Source organism: Camarhynchus parvulus, chromosome 5 (genome assembly GCF_901933205.1).
Source record: "Camarhynchus parvulus chromosome 5, STF_HiC, whole genome shotgun sequence".
Classification (NCBI taxonomy): domain Eukaryota; kingdom Metazoa; phylum Chordata; class Aves; order Passeriformes; family Thraupidae; genus Camarhynchus; species Camarhynchus parvulus.
In genome coordinates this window covers 36600078-36623011 of record NC_044575.1, presented here as the reverse complement: position 1 = coordinate 36623011, position 22934 = coordinate 36600078, and the positions used below count along the sequence as shown (strand labels likewise).

Sequence of the window (22934 nt, the reverse complement as noted above, 5' to 3'; positions counted from 1 at the left end):
CACGCTGCGCGGCACAGGCGGGAATTTCGCCGCGCCGCCTTAAGGCGGGGCGGGAGAGGCGGCCGTGGGCGGGGCAGGGAGGGCGGAGCTCCTCCCCCGCGGCCGCTCCGTCAAAGGGGGGCGGGGCCGGGCGCGGCGCCAAGGGGCAGCGCGAGCACGCGCCGGGAGAGTGCGCCGAAGGGCGGGACCGAGCATGCGCAAAAGGCCTCTTCCGGTCGGTGTCGCCCTCCCGCATGCGCGCCTGCGGATGGGCGGGGGCGCGCAGGGCGCGGTTCGTCCCGTGGCGCGTACGTGCGTGGTTCGGCGCGCGTGGCGCCCCCTCGCGGCGGCGCGCGATGGAGCTGGCGGCGGCGCGGCGCGCGGTGCTGGCGGCCGTGCGGGGCACGCGCGCCGCCGACCTGCCGCGCCTGCTGCACTGGATGCGCAACACCCGTAAGCGCCGCACAGCGGGGCCGCGGCCGCACCGCACCCCTGCATCGGCCCCGCCGGCGGGTCGGGCCCGGGGCGCCGTGCGGCAGCCAGGGCCGGGGAAGGGGGGAGCGGACCCTGGGCGAGGGGCAGCGTGCCTGGACCGGGGCACCGCCCCCTTCCGGAGGCACGCGGCTCGCTGGGTACCGGCTGGTACCGGCCCGGCGGCTCAGCCGCAGCAGAATGCGGCCGGTGCCGCCCGCACTGCCGGGCTTCCATCGGGGGCTGCCGTGCCGTGCCGTGCAGTGCCGTGCCGTTGCACGGTCCGTGGCAGGGGCCGGCGGTGTGGCGGCGCGGGCGCGGCCGGCAGCGGGGCAGGACGGGCTGCAGGGTGACCCTCAAAGCCCGCGGCGCACCGGGCGTGCGGAGCCAGCCTGCGCCTGCTCCTGCCGCGCCGAGGCGGCTCTGCGTCTTAGGCTCGTCTTGTGCAGCTTCACGCGTGTACACGGCAGCCTTTCAGGAGTTTGGAAATAGCGGTTTGAGCTCATTTACAAACGCTGCTTTCTGCACTTGATGTCGCCTTAAATGAACATAGCTTTCTGTTTACTCCCTTGTTTATGCCTGGATGTAATTTCATCAGCGTGCTGCAGTCAAGCATTCTGTGGCAGATGAAGAAAGGAAGTATGGATCAGTGCAGAAGCTGTAAATTTGCAACTGAACCCAAAGGGTGACACGGAAAACCTCATCATAGGCAGTGCGTTAAAGCTGTAGTCATATAGTGCTGTGCTGAATAAAGTCTAAAGGCTGCTCAGTATGCCTACAGGGGGTATGTGCATTTTTCCATTGCAGATAGGAATGGGGAAGACTCCTCCAATTTTGTGGCCCAGTCTCAAGCATCCAGTATGTGTGTGTCCGGTTTATTAATGATTGTCTCCTGGGATGGTAAGCCTACCCTGCTGATCGTGTGTTAGCAGAAATTCATCAGATGATACAGTACTTCCCCAAGTAATGCCCTGCTTTGCTTGGGTTCTGTTTCTTGTTTGGGTCTTTGCTCCAGCATGTCCACATTAGGGTGAAAACAACTTCCTAAGCCAGCACACAGGGACCGTGGCACAAAGGGCAGCTCTGACACCAAGGACTTGTCCAGCTGTCCAGGTGCTTGGAGCTGCAAGCTCACTCACTGCTGCCCTGTGGTTTGTGGCTCCCACAGTCACTCAGATGGAGAGGCAGGACAGATCCTTCTCAGGGGGAGCAGGCCCTCTGCTGGATTTGTGGGAAGAGAAGCAGCTGGGAACAGCCTTTGCTGCCCGTGACAGGCATGCAGCCCTCCCACCCAGGCGGGCTCTTTCCTCGGAGAGACATTGCCAAATGTTCCAGAGCATCTGGGAGTCAGCCTTCATGACTAGAGAGCAGAGACAGGCCTCCCTAGAACTGAAGGCTGAATGTTGATGGAAGTAGTTAGTGTTTCTTGCAATTAAACATTCTTATTTTCTGTGTGTGTATGTGAACATACTTATGTGTATGTATGTATCTACACATGCATATGTCTGCGTGTGTGTACAGGCATAATGCTAGAGCAATCTGCTGGAAGCAGTACTGCGTCCTTCCGGTTTTCAGGTCTTGTCTGGACACTTCTAAACAGTGCTTGGGTTGCTGTAAATAATCTTGTTAGAAGTGGTTTTCTTTTATCCCATATGCTCTAATATATAAAAATCTCATTGAATTTCTCATGCAATCATTCATATTGATTATTCACTTAACATAAATCATTGCAGCTCCTACACACTATTAGTTTGTGTGGTGTGCATATAGGGCTTTCTCAGCTTCCTGACCCCTTTACAAATATAGTAAAGCACATGGGAGCTTACTAGTGAAACTTGAAAATGCTGAACTGTTTCAGTTAGGAAGCTAATATTTACTGTTTTCTCTGTTTCAATTCTGTGATCGTGTTTTACTTCTGCCATAGGACTTTTAGCCAGTGTTTTAGCATAGTTTATGTAGGCTCCAAAATCCTTTGTCAGCGAATACATTTAAATATTTTTTTTATGTTACAGCTTCCAAAACTTACCATAGATGGTTTCTGTGAAAGATAATATGCTATAGTCACTAGCCTTTATTATGATCTCTCAAATATTTTTTCTGAATTTTAATGATCTAACTTTTTGCCTAGATCTTTCAGTGAAAGGATTCATATATTCTTGCCTCATATTTGCTCTTCATAATTAAGATGCAACCTAAAGAGTAGATTAGGTTCCAAATCTTGAACTACTTTGTGTGTGTGGTACATCTGAGCAATCTGTGTCCTTCTATTTTTATACTGTTTGCATCAATAGTGATGGCTGCTGCTTCACTATGTGCATCATCTTTAAACATAATTAGCTTTACAGTTGCCATTCAATGGCTTTTCAGCTCATGTGCTGCAGATCAGGGAACAGAGTGGACAGGGCAATCAGGATCAAGCAGCTGAAGAAATGAATATAATTTCATTTCTGTAGTCTCCTTGTCAGGCCATCTTCAGAATCTTTTTTGGTTTACGATTCTTTGCTTACAGGCTTGCGCTCTGATTAATATTTTATGCTAATTTTCTCTTTCAAAAAAAATGCTCATTGTTAATATCCTGGCTGGATGCTATTAATTAATATTCTGAGAAATCTAGTTGTACTTTAGTCATCTGCATCCTTGGCATTTGCTTACATGTTGTGATTGTATTTTGTGAATTGCTGATGCAGTATAGAGCTGTAGGCAACCATATTTGTTCCAAGGTGTGTCATTTAGAATGTGTGACTTAGGCTAATCTTATTTCCCTGATTGCCACATTTGTGGAGACATTCAGAGCCTGTAGAATTTGGCCTCATGCTAAGGCTTGTAGAAGTTGCCAGTGGAAAAATATCAATGTTTACCCAGTTCTTGTGCTCTCTCGAGGTGCTGCAGTCTCCCTCTCTAACATACATGTATATTTACATATAGATATATGATAAAAGAGTGGAAATTAGAAAGCTTTATGCCTATGTGTAAAAACTTTTCATTGTTAAACAATCAAGATATGTTTCACTGCCTCTTTGGGTCATTAACCTGTTCCTGTTTTTCTAATCTCCTTTGTCTGGATAGCTATGTCCTGCTTTATTTCTTTCACCCTGATGAGTACAGGACTAGAGTACAAGATCAGTATCTGTACCTTACTGGTTTTATTTTCTTGCAGCATTGGACAGTAAGTGAGCAGAGGCATTTTTCCTGCAGGTCACATTCCTTTAGCTTTTTTGCATTTTCCTCAGAGATGCAAATATTTTCTGTGATGTCCCCAGCATAGCACTCTTGATGATGCTTCTCTTAGTATTGTTTCTCTGAGCTGCTTCTGTGGCTGCATACTGGCAGTAACTTTTAGTGTGGCTTTTTTTTTCCCTCAGAATTGTTGCATTGGAATAATTATACTGCCCATTTTAATACCTAGATAGTCCTGTGATAATTAATACTGCTTGGACTGAGGATAGTGAGGAGCTGGTAGAGGTTTCTGCTGCTGTACCCTGAATACAGCTAGAGAATGTGGTGTTCTCTCTGTGCATAAAGAAGACTGTTTTATGGGAGACAAAAAGTTACCAGATCTCTGTGCCACACAGAAATAAAAGCCTAGTCTTTGGTGATACTGATGTAGGAAGGAAACAAACCTCTGATGAACAAAAGAAAAAAAAAGTGGTAGGGATGAGGAGATAATATTCTGAATGAAAACTAGGATAGGATAAATGAAACAAAAATGGTATCTCCACAGACAAGTTGTTTTTCTGTGGGGTGTCAGTTCCCTGCCTTCTCCTCCTGTATCCCATTCCTGTTTCTGTCAAGATGTTGAGGTTATACTTTTGCCTCCAGCTGAGGAGAACTGGGCATGATTCCAGTGTTAGCTGGAGTCAGGCTTTTTCCTTCTTCACGCCTCTCTCTGAATTAAAGTGTACATGCATCCTTAAAGTCCTGCATAAGGTGGATAACCTTTAGGATTAGTGTTGTTGCAAAGACCGCCTTATTTATTAGTGTAACTTAGTTGGTGTTTTCTGACTCACACACTGAAGGCATGAAATGTTACTGACAAACTTCCATGGAAGACACGAATTTATTTATAGTAAAGCGAGTTCTCTTACCAAAAGTAAAGCCTTACATATTTTGAACTGAAAGAACATTGAACATATTCTCTCACTCCAATGATTATTGACTAACTTGGTAATTATGGGAATATAAGTGAATGAGAGATTCTATTAGGTTTTTTTTTCTTTTCTATTTGTTTTTTTTTCTTTTCTTATGAATGTGGGGTTTTTTGTATTGAGAATTTTAGAAAATCTGAATCCTTATGTGTGATGGAAGAAGACGTTACTGTTTTAAAGCAGCTGCTTAGCAACACTGCTTGGCTGTTTCACAATCAGCCAGCTCTTCCCACACACTGCAGTGAGATGTACGTCATTTCACGGTGACTTGCATTCCTGCTTTTCTTTTGAGTTTGTCTTAGATCTTAAAGAAAATGAAATAATAAGAGCTGGAAAAAAGAACAGGAACTTTTGGTGTCTTAACTTTTTTATAATAGGATGATTAATGCTTTAATATCCTTTTGCAATAACCATGTTCCAGAGGTTCCGGCTAAGAAAACCTGGGTGAAGCCCAAGAGCTAATTCAAACCACTTGGGAAACCCCCCTGACAATCCCCCTCAGCTGGGTCCCAGCATTTGATGTAGAGCTGGGGCAAATTCCCACATGAGCCTCCACTGCCCAGATTTCTAAAATTTTCAGTAGCAGAAAAGGTTGCATTTGGTAAGAATGAATGCTGGTGGAGATAACCAGTGAATTGACCAAGCTGTCTGCAGCACCACAGGAATCAGAGGAAGTAAATACAGGAACCTGAATCTTGAGTTTGAGATTGAAGTCACCAAACCACTCTACCGACTGGCAACTACTGAATGCTTTTGCTGTATTTAGCGCTTAAATGCAGATTACAAAGCTGTCTCTCAGTCAGTGTGAGTGAAGCACAGATAAGGTGATAAGACCCTTTACACTTCTTGTGTTCTATCATGGGGTCTAAGATTGAAATATTTTTTCATCATGGCTAAATCTTACTGTTGTGATACTAACTTCTAAATTTTTTTCAGTTCTAAATTTTTTTCTAAACTTCTAAATTTTTTTCAGTTCATGTAACAGTGTAATAAAACACTCTACAAACCGTTTTCAATCTATGCATTTCCTGAGAAAATATTAAGCTAAGATTTCAAGGTGATATACTGGTCTGAATTGTTGATTGTTCCTACTCAAAATATTCAATATCAAGAGTATCACTCAAAATAGTAATTGAATAATACTCATTGCAAATCTTCTAATTTAAGTATAAACAACATTTAATTTAGTACAATTTTTTTTTATGGATTCACTTGTACTGGGAGCAAACCAGCTTTTTAAGAGGTTGGAGTACAATTTAGTCTTGTGACTTGAAAGTTGAGGGCAGTCAGTGCTGTAAATTCAGGCTTTTAACAGGCAGTGAGGGAAGAGTATCTGATAAAGTCAACCTAACTGATTATGGAGGATGTGCTGCTTTAGTACAGTGTTCTGCATACAGAGAAGAAACTTCTCATCGTACTCTTGGGAGCAGACCAAGTGTGTCCAGCATTTTCTATCATGTACTTTATTATCTAGAAATTAGCATGTTCTCTGACCTGCTAGGTAAAGATGATAATTTTCACAAGACAAGAAGAGGAAACAGGATAAGAAAAAACTTGATTGTTTAAATGTTTCCTTTCAGTCTGCAGATGAAACTAAAGTGGAATGAGTATCTTTAAAAAGGATGAAAATGTGGGTTTCTGCAATGTGACAAGTATAGTATGTGGTTTTGTGTTTGTGTGGAAAAGTAATTTAGTACAAGGCTTCATATCCAAATTTGTAGAAGTGATTTATTCAACTGAAATATCCTTTCAGAAGAGATAAAAATAGCATTGCATTTTCACATGAACATTTATTTGTTGAAATGATACCATACCAAAAATCTTTTCCACTGTTCTGTTTGATAAACTGAAATGGGATGTTACCTGTAATTGGATGAATCATCAACTGTGGGAATTGGCATTAATTTCTTTTGTTGTGACAAGTGATACTGGTGTGAGAGAGGTCTCAAGAAGAATACCAAATACTTCTAAGTTGTTAGTCATTGAAACGTAATAATGGTGGGGGTAACTAGGGATTGTGAAACAGTATGAGACTTACCTTGTTTAAAATTTAACTTCAATTAACCAGTGTAAAATACTTAAACTAATAAAATGAACTCTGGTTATATTTCTGTTGGAAAAAGCCAATTACTTTCTACCAATAACTATGTATACTTTGGGACAGAAATAATATTTAGAGTTCCTGAGGTACTTGGTATACTGAGGTCACATATTGCTTCTCAAATGATTTAGCCAAAAAGGGCAATACTAAAGTTTTAGGGATGTGGTGCTTCTTCCTGGACTTGGTTCTCCAGTATTATTAAAACATGCTGAATGACTAAATCAACCTTGTTTTAAGTTACACAGCTGTTAATATTTGCTTTTCTCTCCTGTGAGTCGGAGTATATATCTAGAAGACCTTAAGGTGCTTGCTGCTATGGTTGCCTTTGCTACATTCTCTTCTTTCCTCTCCTTCAGTGACATGTAATCTTCTGTTGTCATTTGGAAATCACACATTGCTTATCTTCAATCCTGTATTTTGCAGTGCTGCGGTGTTCAAATGTTGGTGTAGTGGTGCTCTCTATCTGGTGTGAGGCTTTGTGATGTTTTCTTAGCTTCTGTAGAAAGGCTGACTAACACTAGGGTGATAATGAGGCTTTTTGCAACGTGTTAATTAAATTTTATAAATGCATGTTGAGTAAATCCAGTGGAACCGGTTTTTGAAGTAAAATACAAACACTACACACTCAGACTTCCTCCATAAACAAATGATTGTGATTCATCTTGCAGTGTTTCATGAATTGTACGTTTCTTTCCTGGTTAGTTGTCTGTTCGATGAACACAAGTTGGCTTGCACACTCTTAGTTTCATGTTGCATACATTTCATGTATGTAACAGGTACTAAAATGATATATAAAACACTTTTCTATTTTTGTTTCTTCTTTGAAGATTCCTTTTAAGGCAATACTGAGATTCTCAAGAGTGAACAATTTGTTAAACACGAGGGTGGAGTTGATAAAACTGTACCGGCAGAGATGCATATTTTCATATTTGGCACTGGTGTTCCCTACTTGATGGCAATCTACAAATATTTACATACTGCAAAAGTAAATGAGTTATTGTGGTAGCTGTTGCTGTTTCTTGCTTTGACAGGAAGGAGTCCTGACTCTCCGTGTCAGAGTTCAGTCACAGACTATACACACATGTGTGGAGTGTTGCACACACAGCTTCTGCTATAGCTGCCATTTTGTCATCTTGGATGAAGTCTGTTCAGATCTCCTTCTCCTTTTTTTGTTCCTGCTTATTGTGCTTTAGAGTATTAACTGCTAGTTAGAAAGGAGCACTTCCATTTGTCATTTATTTTTCAGGGTCAATGTTTCAGCAGTTTTTTCTTTGAACTGCCTATGTGTTGTCCTTAGGACTTGTTTTGTACAGAGCATGCAAGATCTCATGTGTGTCACACTGAGAGATCAGGGGGCGCTATGCAAGGTGGTCAGCGTTGTGCCAGGTACTGCACAGATTGAACTCAGGGCAGGGAAGGGATATTCTGGGTTAGAGGAAGATGGATGTGCTGCCTGTGGCCCACTGAAGGTGTGTGTTTCTGTTCTGTGGAGCCAGAACACTGAATGGTCTGGAGAGCTCTCCATCCCTAATGTTGGCCAGGAAAGGTCACCCAGGGCATGAGGGAGCAGGTCGTATTGATGCACTAGATCTGGGAGGAGGAGAGCTGAAGTTCTGTATTTGCAGTGTGATGTGGCTGGCCTGGTGGTCTAGGAACACTTCCTGCATTTCATTAAATGCTATATATGAATTTGATACTCTTAACAGGCACTATAACAGCTGGATGAGCTCTCTTGCATAGTAATAGTATTGTTTTAAAGCAAGTGCCAGATGTAGAGGCTTATTGCCCACAGGCACTGATCTGTTCAGCTGCTAATATCAGCTTTCTACTCTCTTGTTCTGTCTGCAGCATGACTTTTCCCCTTGCTCCTTCAGAGGTTATCCACCTCAGCAAACTGGTGCCTTGGCACTCTGAGGGCATGTTGTGGTGCTGATGGTCACATTTAAGCTATGGTTAGATTTGCCCACCTTCCCTTCCCATAATATCTGGATTTACTTCTGTGCTGTGTCACATCCATAGAAATCTTCCCTGAGCTGGTTGGAAAGATCACTGTGCTTCTGAGATGTTCATAACAAATCTGCAAATTGTTGGATGGGCTGTGAGTTTAACAGGATGGGTGCTCATTAGAGGTTTCAAATTAAAATGCTGACAAGCTGGAGCTGCTGCATTGCACCTGTTGTGTTGGTGTTGCTGCTGTTGCAGCTGCTGCCTCTGTCTGTGCTGCTTGCTGCAAAGTGTGCATCTCTTTAGGAGCTGAAGTTCCGGAGAACCGAACTGTGAACACTTTGGAGCAGTGAATTGCCTTTCTGAAGTATAACAACTACCAATGATAATGGTCCACCAGGCCTTTGGAGCATTACTACTGCATGTTTAATAAATTATAAACGAAATATATTTTAGGGGAATACCAATAATTTAAAGTTTCTGCTGCTTACTACAGGGGATTCAGGGTTATCTGTTTGGGTCCATTTTCAGATGTGTTGAAAGAACCATTTACATTTGCAGTCTAAAGAAGAGAGCCTTTTGCACCAATGAATGATGCTTTCTTTCATCGTATTGTTCTCACTACAGTGCTTAAGCAAAAACCATGTCAGAAGCATTTCATAGTTTAAAGGTTTGCAGGTTTCTGATTCCTATACTACCCTTAAAATTTTTCACTCTTTCTAGCATTTCCTGTGATCCACAGGAAAGATTAAATGTATTGGCATAGAGAAACTTGTAGTGTATTCTGTAGATTTATTTTGAACCCGTTTTCCATCAGGCTTTTCTGTTTTAATGTTCCCACCTGGAACAACAGTGCTAACGAACATTGCCTTTTTTTAAAACACCTGTAAAAGCTGTCAGATTTTATTTTTGTGAGTGATGGCTGTACATGTACAAAAGCACAGTCACTGCCCAACATGTTGGCGGTCTAAATAAAACAAGAAGCAAACCAGAAGGGGTGGAGAAGAGGGGCCATACATACTTGTTTATTTTTAGACAAGACTCAATAGATGGGTTTGGTGTATTTTTTCAGGATTAGATTAGTGGTTGCTTTTTGGTGGTGGTGGTTGTCTTTTACAGGTTTGTAGTTTTGACCTGAGATGTGCCTTTGTTTAGAACCAATTCGACATCCTTCAAGCAGCGAGATATCCAGACAAAAAGGAATTTCATCTAGTCCTTCTTTTGAGGAAAACGTAACAAGAAAAGAGCAGAGTGCAGGCATACAGCAGATCTTGTGCTGAATGCCAGTTAGGAACATCATACCCTTAACATGAAATTGGGGGATATAAGCAGGACGTTGGCTGCAAGCTGTGAAAACTCTGGTAAGAGCAAGTAAACCTTTAGCTGGAGTTCTCAATACTGCAGGTCAGAAAGGATGAGAGTCCAGGAGATCTAAAGGGAAGTGTTGAGAATCCTCACACACTAGGAAAGAAAAAAAAAAACCAGGAACGGTCTGGGTAGGCAAATCTTGGTTTTTCTTGGAAAGGAGACTGATGTGACGCGTGGTGAGTCTTCATGGACAGTTACTGTATAATAGAAAGGAACAAAGTTTGCTATTTCCATTGTGAGTGGGGCAGAAAATACTAAGTAGTGGCAGAGAACATCAAAATCAGTCATTAAGAAGGGTTTTCCTTTCTAATATTAAGGGTAGTCAAGCGCTGGGATAGCTAAGGGTGATTTTAGAGTCCTCAGCATTAACAGTCATTTTTAAGAGCAGTTTGAAGAAGTAATGACACTTTACTATTGATTGAGCCTTGGAAGAAAAAAGGATTAGTGTCTTCACATGGTTTCCTTCTGAATCTTTTTTCTAGATGTCTTTTTAAAAATGAACTAAAGTAATGCAGGAATATCCTGGAAAAATAGCAAAAATTTACTCTGTGGCTTTGCAAAAATGTATTGGTTTACATTTATTCCTATTTTCCTTCCCATTTGAAATATTTTGGTAGTTTAGGTGATGTAAAATGTATTGTGAGTTGAACTGTTGAACTGTGCATTATCCCCAATTTTTTTGTACGTTTATTAGACAGATCATACATATAAAAAGAAACTTGTATTAAAAAAAAGCCTGCATTCAGGCAACTATTGAGTTTTGTAATTTCTCCAATAGTTCAAAAACATCTTTGATGTTTTTTATATCTTAAACTGAAGCAATATCACTTTGGTGGCAGCCCAGACCATCATATGTGAGTTATAAATTTATAAATATGAAAATAATTTGAGAGCTCAGAAAAGCAGTGCATTTATTTTACGTGGCAAAGTTATTACAATCCAAATCAGTCATTGGCTGGAAAAGCTAACAAAGGCTGAAAAATGCATGTGAATAAAAACCTTATCCATCTGGTGTTGTTTATGTCTTGCAACTGTATTGTACTGGTCATCGCTTAGTCCACATGATCTGCATATGATTGTTCAGGGGTTTTTGTTTGTCTTGATTTATAGATGACTTTGATGAGCTTGTGGTGAGTAACAATGATGTTGTGCTCAGAAATATCGCTGAAGATTTGCGGAATCGTTTACCCATCGAGGCAATGTTCACTTCAGAACATCAGGCTGTTCAGAAAGTAAGCTAATTGTTATGGTCTGATTTTACTGAACCTCATCATTTATCCTGATAGCATTTTAGCAGTAGTTTATAATACAAAATGAACATGGATTGAAGTATAGGAAATCTCAGTTTGGTTCTCAGGTCTGTTGCTCAATCTTTGCATGACTCCAAGAAAGTTGCTTCACAGTTTTTAATACTTTGATCATATGTTGTTTGGGATAGCTTTCATTCTGTGTGGTATGGCACCTGTCACAGTGATTCTTCAGTGCTAGCTCCATAATAGACTCTAACAGCCCCCTTAAAGACAGCAGGAACACAGGGCCGGTGTTTTACTGTTGCCATAATGTGGGCAGCCCAGACATGATATCCAGCTCTTTTCAGATTCTCATGGCTCAGAAACAGGTAGGCTGTGAGTCGTGTGGGAGGAGAGTGCACCTTTCCTATTTGACTTGTCAGTATGCAAGGCAAGTTAATGCATTTCCCAGAAAAGTGATGTGTGGCTCTTCAGTGGGAGAAGTGGATTGGCCACATGCAGCAAGCCTGGAAAAGGGAGGAAAGATGAGTAGGAGGATGAAGATTATGCCCCTTGAAATGATGAGAGGGCAAGCATCCCAACTGGTATACTTTTGATTGAAAGTGACACCCATGTTAATTAGGGGTGTTTCTAGATTGAGGCATAAGGCACAATGATGGAAACAGTCAATTGAGGCTGAGAAGCAGAATTGACCTTTCTGCTAAATTTAAATTACATTCTCCTCATTAAAAGAGGAGAAAAAGCTTCCTTTGCCCTGTATGTTCTCTATAGCCAAGCAAGCACTAAAGACGAAAAATTCACATAGGGCTCCCTACTCAGATATCAAAACCAGCTTGCTTTTGTTTGTCGACTACCACTTACTGGTTATCTCAGTGGAATTTGATAACTCAGTTTACTTGCAGGATTTCTGTAGTTTAATTTTTTTTTTTTTTTGTAATTGTTGCATAGGGAAAAGCATGGATCTTGGGGATTTTGGGAAAGGTAGGATGGTGGGACAGTTAACATGTGACAGTGTAACTGAAGTTAAGAGATTTGGTTGTGCCTTTCTAAGGTTTTGTTCCTCTTCTCAGATACACCAGCATCCACTGCCCATGATTCATGTTGATGCATTCCTTTATGATGATGATGTTGTTGATTCATTGTGTGAGGAGGGGAAAATGAGTAGGAGCTACTGCACAGAGTGTGGCTCATACAAAACTGCATCTTTAGGTAAGTGTTCTTTCGGGAACATGAAAAGCAAACTGAGTTTAACTAAACTGGTTTGTGCAGTGACTCAGCTGGACATGACAACATCCAGCTGATGGGGGACTTCGTCCATACTGCTGCAATATACAGGCCAGAATTATTTCCCATAACCAGTGGAAGGAGCCTCCTACACATGTAAGTTGAATTAATTTGCAGTGTATGAGTGACAGTTGTTGCCCACAAAAACTGGGCAGGTTAGAGGCAGGCTATGTACCACTGGAGAGGAAGATGCAAGACGAAGACAATACTGTAGAGTCCATGTGGTAGCCTGGGTCTCCTCTCACATGCTGAAGAGCAGTAAAAAGCACCATCTGTCTTAAAGCTTGTGTGTGGTGTGGTACAGATGAGTGCTGTTGCCAGTAGAGCACAGCCATTGAAGGAATATGGAGAACATTCCATTCATTAAAACTTTGGAGTAGAAATTAAAGCTGTTAATATGTCTGCCCACAAAAAGTTTTGCACAAATTGTGTTTACTATGTTTCCTTTTTCAGTTAAACAGTTCCAAGATACGTCGCATTGTATTCTTTAACATACTGTGCAGAAAAAGGTAATTCAGTTTCATGAAGGATTTCAAAATTCTCCATGTAAGGCAAGGAATCCTCAGACTTGGGACAGGCTGCTTGGCTGATTACCTCTGATCTGCAAACCCTGCCCTAGTGCAGGCAAGAAACCACACAAGTTTTCAGTGAAGATAATATTTCAGGTTACTATTTCAATGGTTAATTACACAGTAGTTAGTACTGCCCACCCAACACCTTTGTTCTGTTCTTATTTCCCAGAGTTTATTTCGCATTCCTTTTCCCTCATGGAACTGAAGTTTCTTTATCACCATGTACTGCCTGACCTGACAGGAAAGGTAGTGGTTGACGTTGGCTCCAGGCTTGGTGCAGTGCTATTTGCGGTAACTTCCAGCACAGGAATTCATATTTTATTACTGTGACAAACATTTTCCCTCTTTTCTGACTGCCTACTCTCATTACTGAATATTGGATGGGTCATTCTGAGAGGCACCTCTGATCTGACTCTGAATACTGTAAGGTGCTGTTTACTACAATTTCAGTTCTTCCTCTGTCCCTCACAAGAGGGAATAGAAATGGTCTTGCTTATGGAGAGGAAAAGTCTGTTGTCCAACAGAGTAGCATATTGCTGTCACACATGCTGCTCTTTTGCTCGTTCTTGCTGTCTGTTTCAAAAGTGAGTTTGTCCTCTTATGTCTTGACCATGCCTATATATAGATAAGTTATGTTAAATTCCTTTATGAAGCTGATAAACTGTTAAAATATACAAAGGAAGACTTTGATATGAATTTGTCTCCAAAAACATATTGTCCTGCTCTGCATTTTAAAATGCACATAAAATACTTCATCAAGAAACTTGAGTGCAATTTTGATTGCTTTTGGCATGGCTGGTACAACATATGGCCAACAGCAATGCAAAACACACATTACTACTTTCTTAAAAAACTCAATGTGTGTTTAGGGCTCAATCTTGCAAACACTTGAGCATGTGATTTTACTCATTTGAATAATCTAATTTTGGGATCACTCAAATGAGGAAAGTTACTCCCATTTGTAAATATTTGCAGCATTGGGTCCTTAAATGGTAACACTTTAGCTAGGCTGATTTTTATTTTGAAGTATTTAAATGCTTGTATTATTATAGTAGAAGATACTTTCAAAGCACTCTTTCACAAAAAGAGTTCTGCTTTGTAATATGGTCTTGCCTTGCAGGAGGGGTGACTTCACAGGTTGCTTTTCTACTCTCTGAGTAGAATGGTTTCATAAAACCTTAAAAATGAAGTTGTAATACATCTGGATCTCAGATATTCTGTATCTTCAGCATTGTTTGTCTTTGCTGTTGTTGGCAAAGTGTAATTATTGTGCTCAATGGAAACAGTGGCACTTAAAGCAGTATCTTTGTTAGGGCACTGTACGCTCAAGTATTTGTAATTTTTTTCTCTAATATTTCCAACAGCTTCCCCAAATCTTAGCCCAAAACTGAACTATTTTTTGGGCTTAATATTAAGTCATAATTTAGCTTTTTTTTTTTTTTGCATATATACCTGTATGAAGCATCTGAAAATGTCAGTAATGCAGTAACTTAGAGAAGCTGACAAAGACCACTATACCACTATATTATTGGTATATTGTCCTCCATTTTCACTCATTTTGACTCTGTTATGTCTCATGTTTTTGTTCTTTTCTCTTGATATTTTCTTCTTCAATTCTCCCAAGAAACAAAAATGACATGTAGAGTCTTTTCCCTTCACACTATTTTCGTAATTTGTTTTGTGCACCTTTTTTCTTTCTTAGACTATTTTTGCATCTGTTTTGCAGTTCGAGTGAACTTGGAGCTTTCCTTTTCTTGTTTTTTTGATGTGTCATTTTGGATCTCTTACTAACATTTGTGAGGCTTAAGTAGGAATTGCCAAATCAGGAGCTTAGCTTTAAAAAATATTTCACATGCACTGAAAGACATTTCTCAACTTACTATTTTAAAATATTTCTCTAATCTTAACTCGTATTTAATTCTCTTCTTTTTAAATGAAAAATTTGAACTTGTTTTAAAGGCATCACGGTTACTAAATTTCCTTTTCCTAATGTAGGGTTATCTTTATAGCTCAGCTTCCCAGCTGTATGGAGTAGAAATGAATGCAGACTTTTGCCAGTTGCAAGAAATTATGATTACAAAGTACGAGTTCATTGACAGAGTAAAGGTAAAAATATATGTTTTAGTTTTTGTATTTTTAACCACTGTGTACAAGGTATCTGGTTTAAGTGAGTGGCTGGTAAATCGGCATTCTGAGAAGTTTCTGCCTTTGCTTGTTTTGATCCTAAACAAAGGCTTTGCATTAGGAAAAAAAGACCTTATAGTAAAGAAGAAGAGGAAAATTATCAAAATATTAATCACTTAGCCTTTTTCCTGACTGGACTTACCCACTGGCTCACACAAAACAGATAAATCTTAGCCAGTTCTCCCAGTGAAATCAATGACATCATTGCCACTCAATTCTGTGAAACTGAGTGTATAAAGAATTTCTGTCACAAACACTAAAGTAAATGTCTGTGATTCACTTCTGTTAGCAGAAAAATGTTTGTAGGATTTGCAAATTTGCATCTAAGGATACCTAAAGGACTTAGAATTATTTGTATTTCCTTTCATAGAATGTCAGTGTATATGTACCTTGCACAAACAAAATGGGTTTCAAAGAAAGTGCTATCATTATGGGAATCACGTCCCTAGTTTCATTATGGGAATAGCTACTAATATTTTAAAGAGGAAAAAAAATCCTTTCTGGACCAGACCCATGATTTTGTTACCAGCAAAAGTTGGTAAGTAGAATATGCTGAGTAGAATACTGGCTTTAATCCTGTGTTGTATGCATGTGCTCTTGAATGGAGTCACACAAACTGCTGAGTATGGTAATTTCTTGGGTATTAAGGTAACCCAATTTTAACCTAGAAATAAATAATAAACATTTAACACAGGGTAAGCAGTAGCATTGGGTTGCTCAGTTCAGTCACAGTTGCTGACAGTTTATCCATAACCTTTGGGTTTTGTGTATGTTTTATGTTCATAACACTTTGCTGTGATGAAACTGAAAGTTAGGAGCTCTGTCAAGTTAATTCAGTGGAGCTTTTCAGCCCTGTATATTTTTTATTATAAGCTTTTATGTATTTTCTTCACACCTTGTAATTCTGCTGAAGTATTCATTTTGGAGCATAAAGATAAGATAATAGGTTTTCAAAGCATTGCCGGAGGACTTAGCTATTTCAGTCTCATTAAATGCTAATTTAGTCATGTGACTCCTGTTATCACACTGCTTTGAACATTTCAATCTTATATTTTTATTTCACCCCCAAATGAATTCTCTCTAGAGGTATGTATCAGGTTGAAAAATTGTGAGAATCCAGATGCTGGTCATAATTCATGGCACAAGTTTGAAGAACGTTTTAGAGACTCTTCTTAAATAGAGATTGTTTTTTTCAAGATATTCTGAATTTTTATTAGAATGTGTTCCTAAAGGATAGCAAAGTGAAATGGTATCTTTAGTGGCTAAATCTCTGAGTGAGCCTTGTGTTTCTTTGGTCAACACTTGGTTTGTTAAAGTACATAGAAGGTTGCTCAGCATCTTTTGCCATTTGAGGAAACATTTAGCTACTGGGAGGAAAGTAAACAGTTCAACAGATCTTAGGAAACTTGAGATCTCAATTCAGAAATTGACTGTAGTCATGAAAGGCTTGGTGTGTATTCCACTGGATGACAGGGCAGTTTTAAAATCAGTTGCTGCCTCCTCTGTTGTGCCGGCACACAGCCAAGCAGATCAGAGAGCTGGTTCAGCTGAAACCAAACCCAGCAATTTTGGGGTTTTGAGTAGAGCAGTATCTGAGTCTGGCTCATGGTGCATCCAGACATGCTTATGTGGTCCCAGAGTTCCCAAGAGGAATGACGATATGTTTGGGGAGAATGAGTTGCTTAGGTCACTTTGGTCAGTATGGTCACCTACTCCCTAAATGCAGAGTAATTTTAGGTCAAGTCTTAAGTCAATCATTCAGGTCAAGGAAACATCAACATACGTTCAAAGTTTTCCAGTAGTTTAAGCATCTTTCTGAATTGTGGTTTAAAATATTAGGACTGCCATTGGTATCCTATCCTGTGCATGGGGTTATTCTTCCCCAGGTGTAGGACCCTGCATTTGCCTTTGCTGAATTTCAGGAGGATCCTCTCTGCCCATCCCTCCATGTATCAGCCACACCTCCCAGCTTTGTATCATCAGTGAACTTACAGAGAAGGCATCTCCCCTTCATCCCAGTCATTTGTGGATAAATTAAACAATACTGGACCCAGTACTGAGCCTTGGGGGACACCAGTACTGACAGGCCTCTGACTAGACCCTGTGCCACTGTTTATGACCCTCTGGGATCTGCCATTCAGTCAATTCTCAGTCCTCACTGTCCACTCATCCAGCCCTCACACCCTGAGTTTCCCTGTGAGGATGTTGTGAGAAACAGAGTTGAGAGCTTTGCTGAAGTCAAAGTAGACAAAATCCACTGATCTCCCCTCATCCGTGCAGGTAGTTGGTTCATTACAGAAGTCAATCAGATTTTTTAAGCAGGACTTTAGTGAATCCATGCTGACTACTACTTATCCCTTCAAAAGATATTCCAGTTTATATTTCTCATCAGATTTGGATGCAGAATAATAGAATATCTTGAGTTGAAAAGGACCCACATGGATCATTGAGCCAGATTGATAAAATTTCTCTGTCTTTAGGAGGAAATCAAACACATCAGAGTGTTAATGAGCATCCGTATTCTCCTGTCTCACTTGTTTTGAAAAATGACATGATGTGCTAATATCCTTTTTGGTAGGTGAAGGTAGATGAAATCAAAACAGCTCCTCTTGTGCTGACTGCAGAGGCAGTTGTTTAGTAGGATCCTCCAGTGCTACTGAGCATCCTGCCTTTTCAACATTTCCAGTCCCAATATGCATTGTGAGAATTCAGCTGTCAAATCTGGGTCTGTAGTGTCTTTTCTAGCTATAATCCTTCAGTAACCCACTGACTCTGTGAGATGCCTTTTATTATCCTCAAAGTAGCTTCAACTAACTTAACTTCTTTCCTGAAATCACTGGACATTTGTGATAAAATATAGTTGAATATAACAGCCATCTCCTCTTTTATGGCACACAGTTCTAAACCAAAATTCAGATGTACTTTATTTTACTTAGCATAATGGATTGATTATCTTAATTAGAAGAGTTAAATCTGATTTAAAAAAACCTGAAAGGTTATTATGGTTGTCTGTGTCAGTTTTATGTACTATGAAGCCAGTGAAATACCTGTTTTTGTGACTGGTTCAAAAGGGTGGTAGCAGCTGCTGTATTAGGCTGACAGGCTTCATGACTTCTCAAAGGCTGTATTTGTCTCTTAATTTATGCCTTGGGAAATTTCTCTCCTTCAGGTGGTTCATGCAGACATCTGTACTCAGCCCTCACTTCTGCAGAAGGCTGATGTTGTTGTAATGAATAATGTCTTTGAATATTTTCTTGACAGACAGGAACAGGCCAGGTAAGCTCTGTGTCCAAACAAGTTACCTATTTCCTTGGCAATATCTGTGTAACCTTGTGAATAATGGAAAACCTTAATGTTGTGCTTTTTGAAGGCATATACATAATTTGTATAAGGAAATTGTTTCATACTGTCTACTTCTAATTGTTATACTTAACTACTAAGGTGTTCTGGCAGTTGTTTATTGTTAAACCCACTAAACATGGCTGCTTTGCTTACCCAAACCTTGGCTTGGATCCTTGCACTGATAGGTTAAAATAGTATCTTGCTGCTAAAGAACCTGAGATTACTGTATCAGCATAAAGCTTAATCTTCAGAAGTAAGAGTCACTGACTGGCTGATGTCAGAGCTTTAATGTATACAGACTACAAAGCATGGTTCTGAATGATACTGCTAATAGATGCTTGTAAGGATGTGGTAGCAAACAAACATGTGGCTAAGGTTCTCTTTCAGGTACAAGGCACTCACAGATGAGCTTTTGCTAAGCCAGTAGCATCCATTTAAAGTGTAAATAACTTGATCATCCTAAGTTTAGAATGGGCAGTCAGAAAAAAGGAGTACGTGTGTCTCCACTTGGTCCCAACCAAGTCTGTCATTCTGTACCAGCTTCAGCTAAGGCTTGCCCTGCTGCCCTGGATACCAGGTGATAATACCAACCAGACAGGCACAGAGTGGATGGGTGGAGGACAGTGGGTGTTTCAAAATGCCAGGAGATATATTTCTGGACACAGGACTGAGAATTCATTTGATTCTGTCATAACTTGGGAATAGTGGTTTAGTGTTGCATTAGTAGCATGAAGACAAATGACATTTGAAGAATGCTGGAAATTAAATTCTTTTCAGTCTGAATTGCTGTGCTGCGAGAAATGATTTTACTTGCAAAATCAAAAAAAAAAAAAGGGGAATGCTGGGGGCTATATTTAAGTACTCTGACTACTGATGTCTTAAGAGAAGTACTTTGTCACGACTGTACACGAAGTATGTATGTAAAGAGAAGCTTGTTGTGAAGCTTAATAAAGGACTGCACTTCAGGACTGGATTTTCTTCAAACCAAAGGGGCCAAATGTCAATGTTTAATCCTTGTTCACAGTGAAAGTCTTGACAATACCAAATGATATGCATGTATGTATGAGAATGATGAAGTTACAAAATCTAACATTGTAAGACCATATATTCCCTGTGTTTTTAATCCAAAGCTTGATTTTATTCCTGCAAATACATTTGCTTTGATATTAATAATGACTGATAAGCATATATTGCAAGTCTTTAAGCTTAGACTACCATTGGCCAATAAACTGCAAGTGTTAGATTCATTGTATATCAAATGTGTGTGTTTTTTTCTCAAAAAACTGTTCACCTGCCTTTAAATATGTTTCAGAGCTTGGGAATTTATTGCTTGTAATGTAAGGAAAAGAGGGTCCTTGTTAGTGACAGTTCCAAGTCTTGAGGAATCACTTTCAAAGCTCCAGGTAAGTTCCCTTGGCCTGTTTCAGATGACACATTTTGTTATTTTCTGTTAAAGTGGCATTTCTGTAGTTGAAGTTAGCTGCTTGCCAGTGTTGCTGTAAGGAAGGATAAGTAATTTTGTGCAGAGATTAGAAGGTGGAAGACTCAGGATTCTGTTTTGAGCTTGACCATCAGCACATCTCCCTGTACTTAGATTGTCCTTCTGTGAAAAGGAAAATCTCAGCCTCTCTCAGTAGGCTGCATGAATCATTCTATTAACATGTGTATTAATATGGCAGTATGAGCTTTTGGAAGTATGGATTAGTGAGAGATGTGGTCTCCCAACTAGCCAAGTGACTACCATCAGGCATCTTGGATCAGTTACATGGCTTTAAATTGCAGTTGGAAGCAAACATAACAACAGTGCCCCTTTCAGAGATGTTGAATGCTCCATGCTGGGCCACACTCTGCCCTCTGTCCGTGCTGCCATCGGTCATCTGTGTGTGATACCTGGTCAAATTATGTGGCCTAGCTTTAGTTAGGAAACAAAACACTGATCAGACATGACAAGGTTATGTGTAAAGTGACTTTCTCACAACAGTAGTTAGTTTTAGAGAAATTGAATCATTTGTTGCCTGTATGCTGATGGGTGAAATATATCTTCAGCCCCAAGACCAGCAGTGGTGTCATTTGAATTTTTCTTGGAGCAGGCTGTAGTCACAGAGCAGCTGAGAAGCCCTTTGTAGCCTTAATACAATACTACCTGTGTGTAAAACAAGAAAATACCTGTGATTCTTCCATGATACTATTAGCTGCTCCCTCAGCACATCTGTCAGAATGTCACCCTTTGAATTAGGATGCTTGAGGCTTACACAAATGCATAAAGGCGGTTGTAATATGCTAACAAAATATCTAGACTATTGACTGAGATAATTTTTAAAGTTATCTTTATTATGTCCTATTTGAGTTAAAATGGCTTTTCCAGAAATTAATTTATCATTGCCATATAATTTGGAATGACTAATCTCTCATATTATGTCTTGCCTTCTTAATGTTGAAACTCCTTAACCTTGAAACTCTTGCTGTTTCTTAACATGGTGTTGATTTAAGGATCTGCTTTCATTGTTTCAGACAGATGTACAGCTCAGTCAATGGGTTGAAGAGGTGCAGCTGAACTATGATGTGTATATGGAAAAGGATGTTGACAGAGAAGCGCTCGAACAGATTCATTTATACAAGATTCTCTAGTGCCTGGAAAAATTTACTAGTATTCTTATATATTTTGGGCCTAAAATGAACTTGGATTGATTTGTGTGAATAAATCAGGTCAAAATTAATACTGTGGTTAATTTGAGTGATATATGTGGTTTTTAATTAAAAAGAGTCTTTTGAAACAGGTTTTCTTACTGAGGCATTTTGTCTCAACAGGCTATTTTGACTTTTAATTTAGGTGATAGCCTCATGGTTTATTTTTTGCATAAATGTTAAAAACAGCATCTATATAGCAACACTAAAAGAACTTTTGGTCATCAGTAGTATTATGCACTGCCAATATTTGCTAAATACATCAAACCTAAGAACAGTGAATCCTTATTGATGTGGATGATAAGAATGCATTTAGCGTAATGTTACATAAAAGCTGTAGTGCTGTTTCATTTTGATATAAAGCATTTTTTCTTATCAGTAACAATATTTATTAACAGCATTATCTTTGGTGTTCCTCCTGTGGAATTTTTAGGTTTTCTCTCCAGGTTCTGCTTGATAACCAGATTATCTACAGGCATATGTTATGAGGGAGGCAAGTTCATCCGTTTAGTTAGTTGTCCTTAAGGTGGGTATTAATATAAAATAGTGAAGGACACCGAGGAGCCATGGAGAATTAATACAGCAAATCCAGGATGATGGAACTCTTTTCCTGCACTTCTTCTGTGGATGGTAGGAGGTGTAATAAGGGGTTAAGAAGCTGAAAATTCTGAACAGGTGTCATGGCTTAGCAGAGGCTTGGTGGTGGCGTAAAACAGTGGAAATTCGTAACAGAGCCTCCTCAGAGAGAAAAGATCCACATACGCCCACCACATTTATATTTAGATTTTACGTTCTAAGGATGTAAAGCTTTTAGTCAGCTGAAGAATGTTTTGGGTTTTAGCAAACATTAACAATCCCAAGTGCAAAAATACTATCTTCAGGAGTTTTGGACTAAGCATGTTGTGAATTTAGAAGCATTGTTAAAAAGTTTGCTGCACAACTTATGTCTAGTGTAAATGGGAAAACATTAAATTGGATTTCAGTCTTCAAATGATGTACAGGTCCGTGACTTTGATAGTATGTGCTGTAAGCAAAAAGGATCAGTGGCCTTTAGGCACTCACCAACTCTGTAAATAAATGGGACTGTAGAAAGGATAGTGAGTTTTAAGAAGTCTTACTTTCATGTCCTGTTCAGAGTGGCAGAGGATGTTTTAACTTGAGTGATGCTGAACCACTGCTCAAATACTGTGTTGAATCTATTCTTCATGTGTTTAAAAATGTAAAAAGATGGAAAGCTTTTCTTAAAACATTTATTTTATTGGTTACTTGGTTGTCAGTGAGACAAGTGCACCTAGAAAAGAAGCCCAGGAGAGGCTAAGCAACAACATGGAGGGGTAATGCAAGGCTAACAGATCTGATAAGGAGAGAATAAAAAAGAAAAGAAATGCATGCGCAGGTCAGAATGAGGAAATGAGCACTGTAGTAATCAGTACAGTGGAAGCTGTGACTGAATTGGAGCCTATATAAGTAGGCTGCTATAAAAGGAAAACTGAATGGGTCATAAAAAGCTACTTCATAACCCTACTACCATGTGAGAAGAAAACACCATGTTGGAATGTTTTTTACTTTTTCCAGAGGTCCTGAAAGATCTCCTGAATCAATTGTCAGG

General features: G+C 40.0%; 1 protein-coding gene across 4 annotated transcripts; it reads left to right on the top strand.

The window, feature by feature from the left end:
* The first annotated feature begins 324 nt into the window (after positions 1 to 324).
* Positions 325 to 22574, top strand: LOC115904218. Of its 4 annotated transcripts, none has more exons than XM_030949443.1 (8): positions 325 to 432; positions 11119 to 11240; positions 12329 to 12467; positions 13284 to 13360; positions 15110 to 15220; positions 18468 to 18574; positions 19953 to 20043; positions 21152 to 22574. In XM_030949443.1, exons 1-8 carry the CDS (start codon positions 336 to 338, stop codon positions 21266 to 21268), a joined length of 861 nt encoding a protein of 286 aa, XP_030805303.1. In that variant the 5' UTR covers positions 325 to 335; the 3' UTR covers positions 21269 to 22574. The 4 variants fall into 4 exon arrangements, 3 of the variants coding, with proteins under 3 accessions (XP_030805303.1, XP_030805301.1, XP_030805302.1); XM_030949441.1 differs by having other exon boundaries at positions 13284 to 13405; XM_030949442.1 differs by lacking the exon at positions 325 to 432 and adding an exon at positions 471 to 10001 and having other exon boundaries at positions 13284 to 13405.
* Positions 22575 to 22934: the final 360 nt, after the last annotated feature.